Source organism: Haliotis cracherodii, unplaced genomic scaffold, assembly GCF_022045235.1.
Source record: "Haliotis cracherodii isolate W230 unplaced genomic scaffold, xgHalCrac1.p SCAF_7, whole genome shotgun sequence".
Lineage (NCBI taxonomy): Eukaryota > Metazoa > Mollusca > Gastropoda > Lepetellida > Haliotidae > Haliotis > Haliotis cracherodii.
The window spans coordinates 20,152,664-20,167,479 of NW_027266330.1; the positions used below are offsets into that span (position 1 = coordinate 20,152,664).

General features: G+C 39.8%; 1 protein-coding gene across 3 annotated transcripts in view; it reads left to right on the forward strand.

Annotated features, from left to right (window-relative positions):
- Window positions 1-678: 678 nt before the first annotated feature.
- The window catches only part of LOC139448042 (uncharacterized), a 120,949-nt gene continuing 106,811 nt past the window's right edge, over window positions 679-14,816 (forward strand). For all 3 annotated transcript variants that reach the window (XM_071229543.1, XM_071229544.1, XM_071229545.1), the window contains exon 1: window positions 679-899. In XM_071229543.1, the coding sequence (XP_071085644.1) occupies window positions 813-899 (87 nt within the window). In that variant the 5' untranslated portion in view covers window positions 679-812. The remainder of the gene's footprint in view (window positions 900-14,816) is intronic.

The following is a 14,816-nucleotide window of genomic DNA, read 5'->3' on the forward strand; positions in this document are numbered from 1 at the left end:
AGTCATGGCATTCTTGAGTGGAAAACATATTCATGAATTTTCTGTTTAGCTCAAATTTCAAACTTTTTTTATATTTTATCTTACTTGGAAAAAACAGCATCATGCATCTTACTTTTCGCGAAGCTTAAATAATACAAAATAATTGATACATTTTGGATATGTTTAACAGGGGCACGTTTCCCTCAAGGCTTTTTTTCGTCAATGTTAGTTAAAAACTACAGCTATCACAATGCTTTTTCCCCGCAGCTTATGATCGTAAATGTAAATAAAAAACACTATGAGTGTTACACGTGCTTTGTTGTCTCCCACAAGTATCTCGTCAGTGTTCTGCTATTGGGACATCAAGTACTAATATAAAAGAGAAAACGCATGGCGCTCTTCCTGATTTCTGATAGTTTTTTTGCCGCATAATATTATATACTATACGTAAAACGGCTAAGTGGACGGCATCAGCTCCGAGCAGCGCAGATGACTGACAGGCAGTGACAGATAAAGCTGTGAGAGCGACAAGCTCCGAACAGCGTTGTGTCTCCCGCTTAAGCCTCAACCCACCCACCTAGTGTTCGTCACATGCGCGATCGATCGCCTCTGTGATGTCCGAGGAAAGTTAATATTATAATGGTATAATCCGAAAGAGGGCGGGGCGACTATAGGGGGGCGGAGGAAGCCGAGGGTATATGTATTTGCGGCCGCACGTGAAGCCCGTGCAGTGAGGGGTCGACTTAATACCTGTTCTGCGACTCCAGTATAACAGTCTTCTTAACTGCCCGTGGGGACCATTTCATGAGAGATATAGGTTCTGTGACTGCACAATGAAACCCTGGTCCCAGATTCTTCTCTGGGGAGCGTGCTATTTCTGCATAGGAGTAGCCGATATTGGTGTTCTTTCTGAAGAAACGGTAAGTGATAGTGTACAGTGTTGCTTAAAGCTTCTCTCCTTTTCGTCATCAGTACCAAAATCAGATGCGAGGATCTTTACAACACACGTACATACATTTGATCCGAATTGTATGTATAGTTGCGGATTCTGTACTTGTACTCCAGACTCCAAGACATCGAGATAGCAATAATAATACATGTATTTAAGATCGTATACGAGTTTGGAGTAGGATGAGGTTTGAGAGAGGGTTTAGATGATTGGCCGGATAAAGGTATATGTTTTCAGGAGGATAAAAGTTACAAAGTTCAGTAATTAATAACGCTCCTGCTCTTAACTCTTAAGCAGGGTGTGAAGACAAAATAACTGTATGTGTCGGGTTAATATTTCAGTGTCTTGTTCGAATTTCATTAACACAAGTAAATAATGTTAAACTCCAATGTGGGGCGGTCGGTAGCCTGGCGGTTAAAGCGTTCGCTCGTCACGCCAAAGACCGGGTTCGATTCCCATCATGGGTACAATGTGTGAAGCCCATTTCTAGTGTCCCCCGCCGTGATATTGCTGGAATATTGCTAAAAGCGGCGTAAAACCATACTCACTCACAATGTGGGATGTAGGCCCTCGGTTTACCTTGCCACCTCCGGCATTGCCACACTATAGTGTAACCCTATTCAATATGTTATACTGGTGTAAAGTATTAATGGAATCTCTGCTTTCAAAGTAATAACGTATAGGCCTATTGCATGGGGGATATCCTGTTTCTGTGGACGCTCATGTTATGTGAGAATTAACCGTGAATAGTGTTCGCTTAAGCAGTGAATAGTTGAACAGACAAGGATATCGTGGGAGGTGATTTGACATAATGTGTCTCAAAGCGAATCGATATCAATTGAACAGTGACTTATTGATTCACACATGAATAGGTTGGCGTTGCAATGTTATAATGCTAAGAATGTTTTTTATAACGTCACTGTGTCACTGTAAATATTGAATGAAAGATGTGTTTTTTTATGAGACGACGCAAATTACACATGATGATACTATGATAGCTTCAGATAATCGGCGTTAAACGGCCATCGTTTAAGTAAAACGTGTATCACAAAGAAGGGTAACCCGTCCTCGTGTGCAAATGCAATTGCCGAGGAAACCGTTAAAATAAATGGAAAAGCGTAAAAAGTCAGCGATTACGTGACTAATGTGACAGATAGTTACTTTATTCCTCTTTGTGGTAAATAAATGTGCGCTAGATTTGGATGTCATTAAATGAACGTGAAAAAACATATTCCTTGAAATGAGGCTTATAGTTTTAAAATATATATATAATTTTCGAATTTCATTAAATTGTTAAAAAAGATGACGAGCGTCATATGTTTGAGATCATTACTCTGTGTGGTGATTACATGCTGTGTATATTTGGCGTGGAAAACGCTGTTTTCTCGTAATGGTCATTAAATGCAATTTTTTAATTTGACGGAATCAAAAAACTGATGTTGACTGTTATAGAGCATCTTGGACAAGATACGGCCGATTTCTGTGACTTATTTTGTGCATATTGCAAATATAATTCATTTTATATATAATTTCGTTGTTAAAACTGATATTTCGTAATCCGCCAACAAGAATTATAACAGGAAACCGACTCCGGATGCTGTAAAGGCACGGGTGGGCCAGTCGTCTAAGGCGCCGCAATTCGCTGTGCAAAGTTGCGGCCCTTTGGGGCGCCAGAAATGATTGTGGGTTCGAATTTCAGTTCGCCCCGATTATGTTTCTAGGTTTGTCAGCACCATACCCGTGCTCGTGGGTTTCACCAAAGTGGTAAACGTCTCAGACCTGCATCAATTCGGGCTTTCCTCCCCCAATAAGCTGACACGCCGTGATATATCAGGAATACTGTTCAAAGCGGCGTTGAACCTAACTCACTCACTCACTTAAAGCTGACTGTCCGGGTTAGAATTGGTCCCTTAGCAACCTATGTTGAACGTATAAGGCGACTTCGCGGATCGGTGGTCATGCTCGGTCACTTGGTTGATGGCATGTCATCGTCTACCGACGACTTGAATCGTAGCTCATAATATCAATCACTAGATTGTCTGATCTCGATTAATTACGTGTCATATAACTGGACTATTGCTGAGTGTCGCGCGAACAACAAATACACACATACCCAATACTAGCTCTCACTGATCATGAAATTGATTGGTCATGATTGATATTGATTTAGTAGCATTGTTATTCTACAAACATTCTACCGATGCTCACTTTGAAATGTAATGGATGCTCTGCGTCAGCAGCCATCAGATGGTCATCATTTTGTTTGCATAAGGATGACCATGTGCTCAGCCACTCATTCGTTAACTGCTTTTTCACATCAGCCCGCCGAGTTTGAAGGTTATTAACAACATTGGTCATACACGTTAGTGCCGTTCTGTCAATAATAAAGTAGTGTGTATTTGAAATTGACACATGTATATTTCATCAGATAGCAACGGTACAATAGGAATAATCCAATTTGTTTCAATTTGCGCTGACGTTTTTGAGAAATTCCCCACGGGTATCGTCGCATTTAGCGATCGTGAATTAATTTGGCGCTGCAATACTGAAAGTAATTGAACAATTTCTGCAGCAGTGTTAATGTTTGTTAAATTAACTCTCACTCAAAGAAGCGAGAAAAAAAGAGAATTGTAACGATACACCCCAGGGGCCGTATAGACATATTCATAGACACTAATATAGCGTCTTTTCTGAGATGACATACAGGAACGCTGTTAACGGGAAGAACGATCGATATGAAATAATTTAAGTGATGAGCTTATTACCTTATTACCGTGGCCCACCTTAACTTAACTTAACGTAAAATGATGAAATTTACACACATCGATTTCTTAAAATATTTATTTCAATGTCATTTTCGCAAGCGCTATCTCTGCAACTTTATTGATATTAATCCGAGATTCAAGACCATGTGAAAATTCTCGTTTTATCTAAAAAAATATAGCTGCAAGCAGCGATGTCGGGCTTCGTGCGTTACTGCTTTGTAGTAGCGGATCCTGGTTTACATTCGAGGAAGTCCATTCACAATATCCCACTTGGGATACACAGAGAACTAGAACAATGAAACCGAGTTCTTAATGGCCGTAGGTAATGAAGCATTTCCAGTTGTCCTATAAGTCACTTCTGGTATCAGGGAGGATATGTGCACTACTGTATGTGATTATTATATGGTCTTTATTAGCAAAATCGTATTTAAGTGGTCCGTTTTGAGTGAGAAAAAAATTGTCCGTTTTGGCGCTGTACCATGTTTGGCATTTTTAAATGTGGTAACTCTATTTGCCCCCTTGACAATTGAAGACCGCACTGACCGCCAATACGACCACCATTATCAACAGCTGTAGCCGAGAATAGTGTGTGGGCTGTTTTGCACTACATGGGCAACAACGTAATGTACCCGGCGCAGTCTGTTTCTAGCCATGAATCTTTGTATACACATCAGGAATACTCTAAATTAGTGCCTAAAGCTACAGAGGGAGTTTCTATGTTTGTATTTGTTTGCGTTTCCACGGTCACATGTTGTATTTGTGATTCAATATTCCAAGATGGAAATGTAAAAGCATATCACAAACCATACAGCCCTTTTAGGATTCATGGTTAAAAGAAGTTCCCCTGAAACCTATGCTTTTTAGCAGGGTTGACTAAATCAAAACAGGGTGACAAAGTAACAATACAGTCATGATAAGCAAACAAAGCCACATATATAAGTTCAGGCATTCTTTATATATTCTATTTTGTCATGGAATAAGAATTGAGGGTTTTGCAAATATTATATGTAACATTGCTATCAAATGCAAATAAATGTATTGAAAAGTACCATCATTTCCAACTCACGTCATTGGATTTGTGTTTGTTCGTTGTTTACATATATACTATGTTGTGATTGTATGCATATATTGAAAATGGCGGGGCTATTGACGACTTTGTGTTCTCGTTAAAGTCAAGCTCCACAGTGTCTCGAAAATATTGACAGCTACAGTCGTGCCTCGTTTATACGGACACTTGCGTCATTTCACAATTCGTCCGTATAAACGAATTTCCGTGTAACTGAAACCAGCTTATTACTGGAAGAGTTACTTCCCTTCAATTATGCAACTCATGACAAAATTCCTTATACATATTGTTTTTATTAATGTCGGCGAAATCGTGTGTGAAGCGATCGTAAGATCGCACAACTCACCGTTATTAACAGCAACTACGGTCAGAATACCGCTATTGACGCCTTGAAACGAACTTTAGTTGACAGAGAATGGATACATATATCATAAATGACATACTTTGACTCGTTAAAAGTCATATTTGTTTTTGTTTGACGATTCTATGTCAACATAAAATTCTCGCGATCACGCGATCACGTGCGCGTGAGCCTTGACGGTGACTGGTCAGACTGGTTCCATGTAAAAAATAATACCCGAGAATAGCGATCAGCTGCTTCACTTAGGGTTATCATTAATTTTAATATGTTTAGTAAAGGCTGCATATAATTAAGAAAGTAATGGAATATATTATTCCTGATAAAAAAAATAGTTTCAGATACAATTGTTGTCGATCCTTGCATTAAAAATCCTATAAAGTTATATCATTGGGTGTGTCTTTACCGAATCACCGGTCGATTCCAACAAAACGTGTGTACAGCTGATTGCTGTTTCCGGCTTAGTTTACGAGAAAATACACAAGGTAATCTTAATCACTAGATATAAAACAATTCCTCGTAATACGTAATACAAAATTCAACCCAAGGTCCAACAAAAGCCAAACTGATACTTAAATGAAAGGAAAATTGAAACTGCTATCTCACGCCTCTGACTTGGTCACTAAAAGCACTATGACAAGGTTTGTTCATCTTGCAATCAGGCTGAAACCATTGACCACCTGTTACTAGAATGTCAAGACCATGCCCCAGCCGGGGCTAGGTTAAAACAAGAATTGCAGTTAGATCCGCTATCTGTCATAGATCTCCTAAAGCCAAGAGATGCAATAGCGAAGGCCAAACTAACTCTATTTCTGAGAGATGGACAGCTGCTCGAACGTATATAAACAGAGCAGCCAAGGATAAAAATGAAATCATATCAATATAAGAAAATAGAAATCATATCAATGCAAAAACAGAAATTATGTGCACACCGAAATCACAATAGATATGTGAACCCTTCTCACACACAGCAGTCCCAAAGAGGGACAGATCAGCCGAAATTGCCTAGGCAGAAGGCGACCTCTTAAACACCTAATGCTACAACAACAACAACACGTAATGAAGTTCAACTTTGACCTCTGACCTCCACAGACGCCATATTTATCGAAGGGGATTACATGTACAATAAACAAGCTCGTCTCAAACGTTACTCTGCGTCACTGGTTAATTGACTTCTCACGAATCAAAGATATTACCACCAGCGGAAGTGTACTGTCCGGATAAGTGAGACAATTTTGAGTGCATTTCAGTGTTTTGTATATGAAAATGATTGTCCGGTTCCGGAAACTGAATTTCTGGATATACGGGTAAATTTATATAGTAATTATTTCGTTTTGAATGAAAATCGTCCGGTATTACTATCTTGACCTTATTATGTTCACTAGTTGTAAAGCCAAAGCTGACAGATATCAACCAGAAAGGTGCATATACTATCTTAGAAAACTGAATCATTCAACGGGCCACAACTAAACTTAAAAGGTAATTCAACTTTGGGACCTGATCGGCTTATCACTAAATACTACCTTTAGAATTAGATGTTGCAATCATTATCAAACGAGACGGACATTGTTTCCAATATATACTTAACACAATTAGTTACAATACTAGTGCCGTTCAGATCATAGTGTATTATATTTAAATAAAGTAGGATTGGACGAGTAATAAATAGGTAATATTTATTTCTCAAATATCTGTAACATGGACAGAAAAGCATAAAATAAAACTCATCTTATATTTCCTGTAAATTAGAAAATCTGCACTGCCTATTACAGTACTCTATACCGCATCTTCTACTTAAGTTTAGCATCAATGGTAACTCACCAACTCTTAACAATCAAAGCATAAACAGATCAGACATTGCTGATCCGAGTTTGGTTGAAATGGCCCATGGGTAAACTGTTTATACATGGAAATACTGCATTAGATCCATGCATTCTGTCGTACAAGTTATCTGGTTCTGTTATGCGTTTTTCACACAACTGGAAAGTCCATACAGAAACAGACTATAGAAATTGCTTACGTCGAAACATGAAGTGAACGTAAAATCGGTCTGTTATTGCCTTAAGTTGTTGTAATGAAATTATGACAAGTACGTGAAAAGATAGAAAAATTATCGGAGAGTACAGCGATATCAAACTTTTAGTCAAAAACTCACCTCAAATCCCAGAGTCTGAAAATCATTTATGAAGGAGGTGTTCTCGTGCGAGATATAGGTCATGTTTTGCCTGTAGGACGCACCCCCACGCGCAACTTCATTAACCCGCTACAGCGCTTCCGCTCTCTCACTTTTCCCTTACCGTGGCTCAAGCTCCAATATGCACTCGACTGACCCATCCACATGGGTCAAAGGCAAACTGACACGCTGTGAAGTCAATTACATGCATGCGCAATTCTTGGTTTATTTCACGATGCTTCCCTATTGAGAGTGTGTATTGTGAATTCGCGCCAATTTCTACAATGCAGATATGATATGACATGATCAAGCCACTTCTGTCGCGCGCGAGACAATCACCTTGTCGCCTTGCCGAGAATACCACGTTTCAGCGATAGCCGAATCCGACAAAATGCGGGCACGTGATTTCTATAGTCCGTTTCTCCATGTTGGGCGCTTTGCACTATATATTCACAGTTTGTATCGGTCGAGAGGAGGATGGGGCCACACAGCCAATACACGACCTGGGAAACAATACAGTTTACTAAGGATATCGCCTAGTGTCAGTTTCCGCGCTATAGCGCTACCATTGTCTCGCCATATCGTTACCGTGACTCGCGCACCAGTGTACCCCCATTTACCCATCCCTATTCAATTAGGGAAGCAAATAGACTATATCGTCAAGGTGTGTATTGCCAAATGGGGTCAGGCAGTCAGCGCACGACCTTGCATTAGTGCCGGGAATTCAACTTTTAGGGATAACCGAATCAGCATGTTGACACGTGATTTCTACAGTCCGTTTCTGCAAACGTTAAAAGTAAGTCTCTGTTGACATCCGTAAACCATAGCGATGGAACACAGTTGCAGTTCACCAGGAAACAGGGCACAACAATCACATCACAGACCGCACGGGGTCGGTATTAATTCAAGAAATAAGTATGCCTATTGGAAAAGGCCCTTTCTAGCACGTTCATTAATATTCTGAAATGCGGTGAACGGGGCTTATGCCGATATTTTACTGCAGCTTCTTTCACTTCTTTCTTAAAATATATTTCTATAGTCCGTTTCTGCTTGCGTTGTTTACCCTCAGTATGTACACTCTATTTCACTGAGAATGACAAGTGATCTCGGTAGTCGATAGCGGATAAACACATTCGCAGTTCACTGAAACTTATACCCAAAGACCACGTACTTGTTTATGAAATCGACAAACCTACACCACAGGTTTACAGACAATGCTTAGCGTATAGCGCAAAGAGCAAGGACGCTTCTTTCATCGTCTTTCCTGAACAAGTTTGAAGTGTCGTAAAATATCACTGTTTTCCCCACAAAATGACATTTGCAGAGTCAGATCACAGTTTGGTGTATTGTGATTTTGTTAATGCATATCAATATGGAACTGCATGTATACTAAAGAGTGCCTCGTCTGACAGCTATTGGATGGTCTGGTGAGGTACAATAGGTTAAAGTATGTTGTTATAGATGAATTCTGTTTCATTTATCTTTCCGTAGCCTTCAATTCTATGTCGCTAGAATTAAACATGGCTATGTACAAGCCCAGTGTATACAAACACACGAAATTTGGGCGAAATCGGCCCATTATTAGCCGAAATATTAGTGTTTAGAGTTCTGCTATATGTGAAGTTTATGGACGGGTGCCAAAGAGTTCCCTCTTTAACATGTTGTAACATCCTTCTCAATTGAGCTACAGTCAAACGGTTTAGTGTTCTGGATTCGTCAGGAGATAAGCTACCAGAATACCACATGATAATGCATGTGGAAAAGCTTGAATCCAATATGGCTGCCAAACGGTGCGTTTTAGCGACATTGGCCGTCGAGGCAAAATTGATGGGCATCTGATTGGGCTGCCGCATGCCAAATTTGGTAGTCATTGGACTTTTAGTTTCGGAGATATTTGCTGCTGAAATTGAAATTTTTGAAATTGTTTTGAGTTGTCTGCCCTTTGCCATTGCGCCTACGGCCTTGGATTTTTGCTGGTATCTGCGTCACGTTGGTGCCGATGTTGCTGTCGATTTTGGAGTGATTCTGTCCACTGGTTCTCTTTGTAGCTCTGGTACAAAAAACGGCGGAATAATAAATAATAATAATAATAATATTTGCAATTACAATAGGGCTTCTGCTTTGCAGGCACGAAGCCCTAATTAAAAATCGTTATTTGAGCGATTTTGGCAGTTTTGACACCGGAATCGGGTAGCAAGACAAAAAACATTTCGAAAAAATTAAGGTCACCAAGGTGACGGGGTCAAGGTCATTTGTGTACTTTTTTATGCCTTTTGGGGGCGAGCTGAATCGTGACTGTAGTTGCATGTATGGTGGTGGCGATTGGTGTTTGTGCTTAACCCAGACTTGATGTATCTCTCGTATTATTCAGATTTGGAGAATATTATGTCCGCCGTCTGTCCGCGGGTCTGTCCGCCAAAAACGTTGTTTTAGCATTACTCATAAACCGTTCAATGTACAGTGCTGTAACTTTGTAGAAATCTTTATATGGTCTGTATCTACTCATGCTGTGAAAATCAAGCCATTTGGTTTTCAAGTTGTGTTTCCATGGCAACCTGAAAGAAAAAATCTTAAATCCAAGATGGCGGCCAAACGGTTGAATTTATCAATTTTTAGTCTAGGGGGTAAAATGATCAGTGTCTTATGACGGTGTCGCATGTAAAATTTGAAAGGTATTGGGTCCATAGTGTCTGAGATATATGCTGTTTTATGCCGTTTTTAATCAATTGATGCATTCAATCCAATATGGCCGCCAAATGGCTCAACTTTTGACAAGCCACTAAGAACAAAACTTGTTCGGCTTGCTATGCTGATGCGTCATGTCACTTTTCAACGTTGATTCACGAAGAACTTGGGCAGATGTGCTGTTTGCAGATAAATTTCCAGAATCCAATATGGCCGCTAAACTAATTACATTTTGACATGCATGTAAGAACAAAATATGTGCGACAAAAAAAGTCATCATATACTGCCAATTTACAACTATGTCCATGCGAAACCAATGACGATATATTCTTTTTAAAAAAATATTTAGGACAGTATTTTCATCAGAAGCAAACTCTTATATTTCCGTAACAAATTGAGATATGTCAAAACGCTTCTAGAGTGTTGACGTTTGAACTATGGACAAAATATGTGCAAATTTTGAAAGTACTGTGGCTGATACAGGAAGAGAAAATGATTGCGGAAGAGGCGAACCCAGCACAAAATGACAAATCCGCTATCAACATGTTCAATCCAATATGGCCACCAAACCACGTGACTTTTGCCATGTGTTCAAGAACAGAAAATGTTCAGCGGCCAATGGCAAGATAGGAAGCAGTTGCTGCAACTACTTTGCATGATAAGATTCCATGTAAACACGTAATTGCAAAGTCATGCATTATGTTGGTGACAAATTTCGGCCGGAAGTAGCATTCAATATGGCGGCTATTAAAGCAGATATCAAAATTTCGCTAAGAAAATTTGTAGTGTGGTGCATAGAGACCAAGCATGCAAAGTTTTGAAGCCTTTGCTCTGGTAGTTTCAGAGGAGATAGATTTGGCGGCCAAGTGGTGAGAAAGTGCTAAAATGCATGTGGAAAAGCTTGAATCCAATATGGCTGCCAAACGGTGCGTTTTAGCGACATTGGCCGTCGAGGCAAAATTGATGGGCATCTGATTGGGCTGCCGCATGCCAAATTTGGTAGTCATTGGACTTTTAGTTTCGGAGATATTTGCTGCTGAAATTGAAATTTTTGAAATTGTTTTGAGTTGTCTGCCCTTTGCCATTGCGCCTACGGCCTTGGATTTTTGCTGGTATCTGCGTCACGTTGGTGCCGATGTTGCTGTCGATTTTGGAGTGATTCTGTCCACTGGTTCTCTTTGTAGCTCTGGTACAAAAAACGGCGGAATAATAAATAATAATAATAATAATATTTGCAATTACAATAGGGCTTCTGCTTTGCAGGCACGAAGCCCTAATTAAAAATCGTTATTTGAGCGATTTTGGCAGTTTTGACACCGGAATCGGGTAGCAAGACAAAAAACATTTCGAAAAAATTAAGGTCACCAAGGTGACGGGGTCAAGGTCATTTGTGTACTTTTTTATGCCTTTTGGGGGCGAGCTGAATCGTGACTGTAGTTGCATGTATGGTGGTGGCGATTGGTGTTTGTGCTTAACCCAGACTTGATGTATCTCTCGTATTATTCAGATTTGGAGAATATTATGTCCGCCGTCTGTCCGCGGGTCTGTCCGCCAAAAACGTTGTTTTAGCATTACTCATAAACCGTTCAATGTACAGTGCTGTAACTTTGTAGAAATCTTTATATGGTCTGTATCTACTCATGCTGTGAAAATCAAGCCATTTGGTTTTCAAGTTGTGTTTCCATGGCAACCTGAAAGAAAAAATCTTAAATCCAAGATGGCGGCCAAACGGTTGAATTTATCAATTTTTAGTCTAGGGGGTAAAATGATCAGTGTCTTATGACGGTGTCGCATGTAAAATTTGAAAGGTATTGGGTCCATAGTGTCTGAGATATATGCTGTTTTATGCCGTTTTTAATCAATTGATGCATTCAATCCAATATGGCCGCCAAATGGCTCAACTTTTGACAAGCCACTAAGAACAAAACTTGTTCGGCTTGCTATGCTGATGCGTCATGTCACTTTTCAACGTTGATTCACGAAGAACTTGGGCAGATGTGCTGTTTGCAGATAAATTTCCAGAATCCAATATGGCCGCTAAACTAATTACATTTTGACATGCATGTAAGAACAAAATATGTGCGACAAAAAAAGTCATCATATACTGCCAATTTACAACTATGTCCATGCGAAACCAATGACGATATATTCTTTTTAAAAAAATATTTAGGACAGTATTTTCATCAGAAGCAAACTCTTATATTTCCGTAACAAATTGAGATATGTCAAAACGCTTCTAGAGTGTTGACGTTTGAACTATGGACAAAATATGTGCAAATTTTGAAAGTACTGTGGCTGATACAGGAAGAGAAAATGATTGCGGAAGAGGCGAACCCAGCACAAAATGACAAATCCGCTATCAACATGTTCAATCCAATATGGCCACCAAACCACGTGACTTTTGCCATGTGTTCAAGAACAGAAAATGTTCAGCGGCCAATGGCAAGATAGGAAGCAGTTGCTGCAACTACTTTGCATGATAAGATTCCATGTAAACACGTAATTGCAAAGTCATGCATTATGTTGGTGACAAATTTCGGCCGGAAGTAGCATTCAATATGGCGGCTATTAAAGCAGATATCAAAATTTCGCTAAGAAAATTTGTAGTGTGGTGCATAGAGACCAAGCATGCAAAGTTTTGAAGCCTTTGCTCTGGTAGTTTCAGAGGAGATAGATTTGGCGGCCAAGTGGTGAGAAAGTGCTAAAATGCATGTGGAAAAGCTTGAATCCAATATGGCTGCCAAACGGTGCGTTTTAGCGACATTGGCCGTCGAGGCAAAATTGATGGGCATCTGATTGGGCTGCCGCATGCCAAATTTGGTAGTCATTGGACTTTTAGTTTCGGAGATATTTGCTGCTGAAATTGAAATTTTTGAAATTGTTTTGAGTTGTCTGCCCTTTGCCATTGCGCCTACGGCCTTGGATTTTTGCTGGTATCTGCGTCACGTTGGTGCCGATGTTGCTGTCGATTTTGGAGTGATTCTGTCCACTGGTTCTCTTTGTAGCTCTGGTACAAAAAACGGCGGAATAATAAATAATAATAATAATAATATTTGCAATTACAATAGGGCTTCTGCTTTGCAGGCACGAAGCCCTAATTAAAAATCGTTATTTGAGCGATTTTGGCAGTTTTGACACCGGAATCGGGTAGCAAGACAAAAAACATTTCGAAAAAATTAAGGTCACCAAGGTGACGGGGTCAAGGTCATTTGTGTACTTTTTTATGCCTTTTGGGGGCGAGCTGAATCGTGACTGTAGTTGCATGTATGGTGGTGGCGATTGGTGTTTGTGCTTAACCCAGACTTGATGTATCTCTCGTATTATTCAGATTTGGAGAATATTATGTCCGCCGTCTGTCCGCGGGTCTGTCCGCCAAAAACGTTGTTTTAGCATTACTCATAAACCGTTCAATGTACAGTGCTGTAACTTTGTAGAAATCTTTATATGGTCTGTATCTACTCATGCTGTGAAAATCAAGCCATTTGGTTTTCAAGTTGTGTTTCCATGGCAACCTGAAAGAAAAAATCTTAAATCCAAGATGGCGGCCAAACGGTTGAATTTATCAATTTTTAGTCTAGGGGGTAAAATGATCAGTGTCTTATGACGGTGTCGCATGTAAAATTTGAAAGGTATTGGGTCCATAGTGTCTGAGATATATGCTGTTTTATGCCGTTTTTAATCAATTGATGCATTCAATCCAATATGGCCGCCAAATGGCTCAACTTTTGACAAGCCACTAAGAACAAAACTTGTTCGGCTTGCTATGCTGATGCGTCATGTCACTTTTCAACGTTGATTCACGAAGAACTTGGGCAGATGTGCTGTTTGCAGATAAATTTCCAGAATCCAATATGGCCGCTAAACTAATTACATTTTGACATGCATGTAAGAACAAAATATGTGCGACAAAAAAAGTCATCATATACTGCCAATTTACAACTATGTCCATGCGAAACCAATGACGATATATTCTTTTTAAAAAAATATTTAGGACAGTATTTTCATCAGAAGCAAACTCTTATATTTCCGTAACAAATTGAGATATGTCAAAACGCTTCTAGAGTGTTGACGTTTGAACTATGGACAAAATATGTGCAAATTTTGAAAGTACTGTGGCTGATACAGGAAGAGAAAATGATTGCGGAAGAGGCGAACCCAGCACAAAATGACAAATCCGCTATCAACATGTTCAATCCAATATGGCCACCAAACCACGTGACTTTTGCCATGTGTTCAAGAACAGAAAATGTTCAGCGGCCAATGGCAAGATAGGAAGCAGTTGCTGCAACTACTTTGCATGATAAGATTCCATGTAAACACGTAATTGCAAAGTCATGCATTATGTTGGTGACAAATTTCGGCCGGAAGTAGCATTCAATATGGCGGCTATTAAAGCAGATATCAAAATTTCGCTAAGAAAATTTGTAGTGTGGTGCATAGAGACCAAGCATGCAAAGTTTTGAAGCCTTTGCTCTGGTAGTTTCAGAGGAGATAGATTTGGCGGCCAAGTGGTGAGAAAGTGCTAAAATGCATGTGGAAAAGCTTGAATCCAATATGGCTGCCAAACGGTGCGTTTTAGCGACATTGGCCGTCGAGGCAAAATTGATGGGCATCTGATTGGGCTGCCGCATGCCAAATTTGGTAGTCATTGGACTTTTAGTTTCGGAGATATTTGCTGCTGAAATTGAAATTTTTGAAATTGTTTTGAGTTGTCTGCCCTTTGCCATTGCGCCTACGGCCTTGGATTTTTGCTGGTATCTGCGTCACGTTGGTGCCGATGTTGCTGTCGATTTTGGAGTGATTCTGTCCACTGGTTCTCTTTGTAGCTCTGGTACAAAAAA